The sequence below is a fragment of the Poecilia formosa genome, unplaced genomic scaffold, assembly GCF_000485575.1.
Source record: "Poecilia formosa unplaced genomic scaffold, Poecilia_formosa-5.1.2 Scaffold56, whole genome shotgun sequence".
Classification (NCBI taxonomy): domain Eukaryota; kingdom Metazoa; phylum Chordata; class Actinopteri; order Cyprinodontiformes; family Poeciliidae; genus Poecilia; species Poecilia formosa.
The window spans coordinates 2,188,373-2,195,580 of NW_006799995.1; the positions used below are offsets into that span (position 1 = coordinate 2,188,373).

Here is a 7,208-nt window from a genome sequence, read left to right on the forward strand (position 1 = left end):
AAATGAATGAAGCAAATTAAGATTCCTTCTTTAAGTTAGGCGACAAGTATATTTGAGTTTTTAACCTGTATTTTACAAGTTAGATACAAGTTATTTAACATTATATAAGTTAAATAATTTAATGCAAGTTAAATACTAATAACTTAGTGGTCATTTTGTGGGTGATAGGACTAGGTGGAAGAAGATAGACCAGGAAAAAGTTTCACCAGTAGATATGAATCCTTCCATCAATCATCTATAGCCCCTCGTCCTTGCGGCGTCGCGGGGTGCTGGTGTCCTTTTCCAGCAGTCATTGGGCGACAGGCGGTGTAGAAAGTATGAATGAGCGTTGAAGTCGGTGATTATATGTTATAATGGCCTGCCATACTTGAATGCCCTCTTGTTCGCGGAAGTACTGACGTGTTCACACGAGAAGTGGCTAGTGTAGCTAGCTAGGTAGAGCCGGGTAGTGACTCAGAGGCCATATCAGGTAAGAAATTACTGTCATTGTTGTTTTTCGTTATAATTGCCAGCACCACCGAGCCACAGTAAGGTGGAATACATATGCTGTTCAGACGTAAAAATGTTTCGTTATTATTTGGACATAAACGTGTTCAATAGAGAAAACTGCTTTTCTAAACATGCTAAAAAAAACTAGCTTCGGAACCGCTGGTAACGTAGAAACGGATCACAGGAAGTGAGTTGTCCAGTTTTCACATTCACTGCTGGTATTTGTAGTTCTTAGTAGTCTTTTAACAGGCTCCCACCACGAAACAAGAAGCTGTGATGAACTACACGTACTTTCGAGGTGCTGCAATCACCTTTGCTTAGGAATTGTGGGAAATGTAGGTAGATGACGTTGCTTTCTGAACGATTGTATGTAGCGTAGTCTCTTACAAGAACTACATAACCCATACCGGCAAAAATTTGGACCAAAGGGTAACGTACATTTACATGTCTAGTTAGCTATTTCTAGAGCTAATTTTTAAGCTAAGCTTTAAGCTGTTTCAGATTTATGTCACAAATGAAATGTCATTCACACTTATTCGATGTACATTCCCTGTGAATCTGTTTACATCGACAAAACCCAGCGCTGGTTAGCTTGTATTTAAACAAATCTTTGCTAGCCACAACCAGGAACAGTTTCCCACGGTTTTTCAAATCAGCTTGTATGTTAATGTTAAAATATATTAGTTAAAATAATATATTCTTTAGTTGCTCTGAAAATACTTCTCTCTTGATATTAGTAAACAATATACTACGTAAACGTAAGCTTCAGTAAGGTAGAACTGGTAACTAGCACTAGCAACAGAAGTCATTCTCCATTTATCAGTCGATTAATTTCCTGATTACGTTTTTTAGTATCCATCTATAAACCCATGGTAATACTAAAGATTTTTCTTTAAGTCGTATTTGTTAGACATGGAAGATCGCATTTCACAATCTAGTCTCTCCCACATGTCTGTCTATTGCTAAACTTTAAACTCTCAAGGAATTGGTTACAAGTACTTATAATGGGAATGTTAACAAACTCTTCACAGGAGTTGTATGTCAAAGAAACAATTTATTCTGAGTGAGCATTAAAAGTACCTTCAGACCACACTAAAATCATGTGTTTTAAAACAGTGTTTCCCAACCCTGGTCCTCAAGGCCCACTGTCCTACATGTTTTAGAGGTTTCCCTGCTTTAATGTGCCAGATTCAACTGACTGTAGTTCAGAAAACGGCTGTTAATCAGTCATCCATTGAAATCAGCTGGGCTGAAGGAAGGAAATACCTAAAACATGCAGGGCAGTGTGCCTTTAGGACCAGGGTTGGGAAACACTGTTTTAAAAGATGAAATTCTGGGGTAATTTATGCCTCTCAGTTTATATTGAAACTTGTGACCTAATATCACCAAATGTGAACGACATGGAATAGTTGTTTGGTTCAGCCGAAAGATCATGTTCTTTATTGTTGAGTATATTTTTAATTTTAAAAAACTACAGATGTAGTCTGCTGCATCTCTTTTTTTATGCGACATACACCATGATAGTTAAATTTCATTTGCCAATAGAAACTGGACTTTGTGTGAGCTAATCAGTCACTTGATGATGTATCAAAGTGAGATTTTAATTGAAAACTTAATGCTAGGTTATTTATAAAATTCAGCTCCTCTGAAGGTAAATCAAACTTCCATTTTGCTAGAGCAAACTTCAACAGTATTATTAACTGGAACAAAAAAAAAGTTAAATAATTATTATGTAGGTAAGTTTACATTTTCAACAATTATCAAACCTGCAGCATGCAAGAGCAAATGAAAAGCTGTTTTTGAGGTTGCTATGAGACCAGTAGTATTCATATGAATCACCAATACCTCCAATAATGAAAATGTTTTTCTGGTTTATGGCAGGATGTCAGAAGGGGACAGTGTTGGAGAATCAATCCATGGGAAACCATCTGTAGTTGCTGCCTTTTTCACTGGGGTTGGAACGGTGACTATCATTTAGTTCACACACGTCACTGATATTAACTTAGCGGCATTGTTAATATTTGCTGACAAAAATTCCTTCAATTTTCAACAGGTCTATCAGACATGGCTTGACAAGTCAACACCCTTCTATGCGGTGCGGTGGGCGCTCACTCTACTACTTACTGCAATCTACATGATCAGAGTGTACATACTACAGGTGATTATTATCCCTGTTTTCTCCCAAAATCAGAATGTGCATATCGTGTTGATTAAAAGGAACTCCTATTTCCATACACATATGTATTACCATTAAAACTTTTTTGGAACTTTTACTTGTATATTTTTTTTAAAATACTTTCAAAATCCAGATTCACCTTGACAAAACCTTGATTGCAAAAAACAGCTATGAGAATCTATTTCTCCTGTGCGTCCAGTGATCATCGGTTGGGGTACATTTGATTAACACATTTTCTGTCTTTCTGGGAGTTTTTTATGTTTTGTTCTTGTGTTGCTTTCCAGGGGTGGTATATAGTAACTTACGCTTTGGGAATCTACCACCTCAACCTGTTCATTGCATTTCTGTCGCCAAAAGTGGATCCTTCTTTACTTGATGAAGGCAAGTGGACCCTTATATTCATAACATTTTGTTGTGTTGTGTGCTTTTGTACTAAACAACAAAGTATCTGCTAAGTTTATTCAATATCGACTTTTTGCTACTTTCCAATGTGATTTAAATTTATTGTAAAATTGGTTTCAGTATCAATAAGTGCCACAAAGACCCTTTCTATATGCTGTTTGTTGTTTTGGATCCTTGTTAAAGCCCTTGGAAAGCAGAGTGTAACTTATTTCTCTTGTAGATGAGGGCCCATCCCTTCCAACCAAGCAGAACGAGGAGTTCCGCCCTTTCATCAGGAGGTTGCCTGAATTTAAATTCTGGTAAGAGTTCAGCTCTAGGTCTGGCTTTGTGCTGTGATTGCTCAACAGGGATGGGCAAATCACGTTTTATTTTAGAATTATCTGTGTGGCAACAGATTTAATCACACAAAATCTGTTTGGAGGAACATGATGACAGAAGAAACGAGTGAAACTTGAACATGAATAATTTAGACGCTACAAAACTAATTTCAATAGTATATTTAAGAGAGAAACAAGTATGTTATGACTTGGAATCACATGCAGCAACTCTACTGGCGCATCCCCTCCATAATATTTTTGCCTATAAAAGCCGTTTCTATCTAAGTTCTCAAATGTCTTCAGGCTTTAAACATCGAGGGGAGTTAGTAAATCTTCCTCTAAACCTGTTTAACTCTCAACACTGCTGGTACTGATCAGCAGTGTCAATTAAGAAGAAAGTGACACACAGTGCATGTTAACTGGGCTGGCAACATGGCATAGATACAGAGATAAATTATTTGATTTGTGTGATTAAACTGTGCGACACACTTACTGATTGACATGTGATGCAATCCCTCCAATTTTACTCTTAAGTTTTGGAAAATTAGTCTGGTTTTCTTATAGAATCAGTGAAGAACTATCCATACTGCCACCCCTGGTTAAACACTGGAACTGCTTTGGTGGAAAAAAAATCATGATTGAAGCATATAAGATTTTTCTCATTAAGATTAGATTGGTAGCATACTGTTCTTAATTAATGATTTGAATTATCCTTTAGCCACCACACATGGTGTGCTTTAAACTTCAGAGTTTTAAAAGCATTCTGTTCATATCCTGATTAGGTTTGTTGTAAAGTGAAACTTGCTCTAAGCTTCAGCAGCTTTTGCATGAGTCTCCGCTCCACCTGTATCTATGCACCTGCCGTGTTCTTCACCACCATATGTTCTGAACAGAGAATCATAAACATATGAGAGACAGTCTGGTTCCCTAACAGCTGCAGAGAACGTCATCTCTGTAACAGCTTAGCTTTAGTGTGAAGCTCAGAAAGATTAATTTGGTACAAGTTTGTAAGCATAAAAATAATATGTCATGACATGATCGTCAAATTAATAAAAACATATTACCTTGAATAAAATTTTCCGCAACACTGTCTTAATGTTAGAAATTTAAAAATTTAACTATTATAAACTTACAAAAGTCTTCTCTTCCTCTGATGATTTTTGTGACAGGCACTCTGCAACAAAAGGCATCGTCATCGCCATGATTTGCACGTTTTTCGATGCCTTCAACGTTCCAGTGTTCTGGCCAATACTCGTAATGTACTTCATCATGCTGTTTTGCATCACCATGAAGAGGCAGATTAAGGTAAACCACAGCTGGAAAAACAAAGAGTATGAAATTGTTACAGTTGCTTGTTTGGGCTAACGGATGAAATTAACATTTGAAATGACAGAAACAAAGATAACCTTAGTCAATTGTAAGGGTTTTGTGGGCTGGGCAGAAAATATTTTGTATGGCTGAGAAGGACATTATAGCTGAACAACACAGACCTCTGTTGAACATAAAAGCAGAAAAATATATTTGTAAATTTTTAAAAAAGCAAAACATATAAATTTTTAACCTCAGTAAAGTTAACTGTCTTGAAAAAACCACAGTATTGATTCTTTAACATTACAGACAATATTATTTTACAGCTCTTCTTGTGCACAGGATCTTTTAAAATATTGGAGTATATTATGTTTAGATTAATTATTGCTTTGTTTGACAAAAAGTATGCACCTCCATTTTTATGTGACATGAAAACATTTAATCAGAACCTACCTGTCTCTAATTCTCTTTCTTTGCCCTTTTCTCTGCAGCATATGATCAAGTACAGATACCTACCCTTCACACACGGGAAGAGGACATATAAAGGCAAGGAAGACACAGGGAAAACTTTTGCTAGTTAAGAACTCCAACTTACCCTTCGCCTCAGTCTCATTTGAAACGCAGTCATCACAGCTAGAAGGGAGTGATGAAGATTAGAGATTATTTTTTCTTTTTTTTTTTGTAAGCTGGACAGTAACATTGAAACATAATAATAAAAAAAACAATAAAAAATCTTAAGCTTGGATCCATAATTGACAGTGTTGGATGGAGGTATGAGCAGCACGGATCAAAAATAGTCGCTTACCCAAAATGTCTTTTGTTAAAAAATATGTTTTTTTTTAGCAGTACTTAAAACTTAGTTCTGCCAGATGAGTAAATATTCATCAAGTAGAAGCTAATCTAAATTGACATTACAGTAATTTTTCAAACTTTTGGATCTTTCAGTGCCGCATTATCTCCCCATCTTAGTCCGCCAACTTTTAATTCATATGCTGTCCCAACTTATTTGTAACACATTAAGTGGTATATTATTAATCAGTTAAATTTGTTTGCAAAAGAATGTGATTAGGTATGAAATTTGATTAAAAAAAATCTTAATAAATGTTCTGGATCTCAGTATCTGCTGCTCTGCTAAGTGTGTTGGACAAATACTAAATGAAGTTGCCTAGGAGTTTTTAGTGACACTTCATCTGAATATGCATTCATGATGGGCAGAAAAAAAGATAAATGTGTGAATGTCTCACTTCAAATTAATTCAGTGTGATTTCTGAGTGGCTGTTTTGGTTTTAAGTTGGTACATGTTTTTTTTGTTTTTTTCCTATTTAGTATAATTTAACTGTTGCATAGGCTAAGTATTTAGATATAATATTATTTTACTCATTTTCAGACAGCCCACTCAACATTTATGAATGCATATCTCGTGGACGGTGTTACTGATCTTTATTCTCCTGTAGTCTGCTACCGTGAATCCACTCTCAAATTTATGTTTCTGTTTGCAACATTAAGCCTCAAATTGGAAATTTCAGAAATTTGCATAGTGTCGGACTTATTCCGCATAATGATATTCCAAACCATGTTCTCTCAAAAGTGCACAACCAGTATTAGTTTCTATAGCACATCAGCCGTCTGAGTTAAAATTGAAGTAAATAATTTCCGGAAGGCAGTTTCTCTTTGGAGCATTTTCCCCATGTGCTCCAAAAATGGAGTTTGACTTAGATTTTGTAGACTAGCCGTTGTTGTCCTTTATGATCTGCGTTACCTTTAAAAAAAAAAAAAAAGCTACGAACAGTCATTCCAAGCAAACTGTTGTTCTCTTTCTTTTGCAGAGGAAACATAGGACAACTGATTGACACCCTTTATTAAAACAAATGGATGAAGTTGGTGGCGATCATACATTTTTTCTATGAACCTTTTGATTTTTTTTTTCCTTTCCTAACAAAGTGCTGGGAATCTGTCAATACTAAACTGATCTACACTGTATGTAGTAAGGGATCAAAACATTTTTCCTGTAAAAAAAAAAAAAAAGTTTGTGTTTCAAAGGGTTGTCTGGATTTGTGTATATACAGTATATATATATTTTAAAATATAATTTTTGTTTTGAAATCTTTTCTTTTTCATTCATCCACCTTGTTATTTCCCCATATGAAAATCTGTTTCACCTGAAACTGATGAAGGACAAACTGGTTAATTGGGTTCCTGAGCTGAATTTAATGTTTTTCATGGATTGCATGTTATTTTCTTGTGCTACAGTAAAAAAAACAACTTGATTTTAAAAATGAAAGTGTAATTTTTTTTTTTTCCCACTCCAAATGCTATTAAAGAGGCTGTGTCCCTTCGGAACAGTACAAAAGTGTCTTGGCTCCATAATTTGAATGGGTTTGGGTAAAATATTTTAATATGAAGGAATTCTGAGAATGTTTGTAGTAAAATTCTTAAAAAATATACATCTTAACACGTGATATAAGTGAAAAGTTGTTTCATTCAACTAAATATATATATATATATATATATATATT

At 35.2% G+C, this 7,208-nt stretch overlaps 1 protein-coding gene across 2 annotated transcripts; it reads left to right on the plus strand.

Annotated features, from left to right (window-relative positions):
• Nucleotides 1–362: 362 nt before the first annotated feature.
• On the plus strand, nucleotides 363–7,042 carry rer1 (retention in endoplasmic reticulum sorting receptor 1). Of its 2 annotated transcripts, none has more exons than XM_007553402.2 (7): nucleotides 363–469; nucleotides 2,371–2,452; nucleotides 2,543–2,647; nucleotides 2,950–3,046; nucleotides 3,288–3,366; nucleotides 4,554–4,689; nucleotides 5,184–7,037. In XM_007553402.2, the coding sequence occupies exons 2-7, from the start codon at nucleotides 2,372–2,374 to the stop codon at nucleotides 5,271–5,273; spliced, it is 588 nt and encodes a 195-aa protein (XP_007553464.1). In that variant the 5' UTR covers nucleotides 363–469; nucleotide 2,371; the 3' UTR covers nucleotides 5,274–7,037. The 2 variants fall into 2 exon arrangements, with proteins under 2 accessions (XP_007553464.1, XP_016527672.1); XM_016672186.1 differs by lacking the exon at nucleotides 363–469 and having other exon boundaries at nucleotides 5,184–5,238; nucleotides 6,519–7,042.
• The last annotated feature ends 166 nt before the right edge of the window (nucleotides 7,043–7,208 follow it).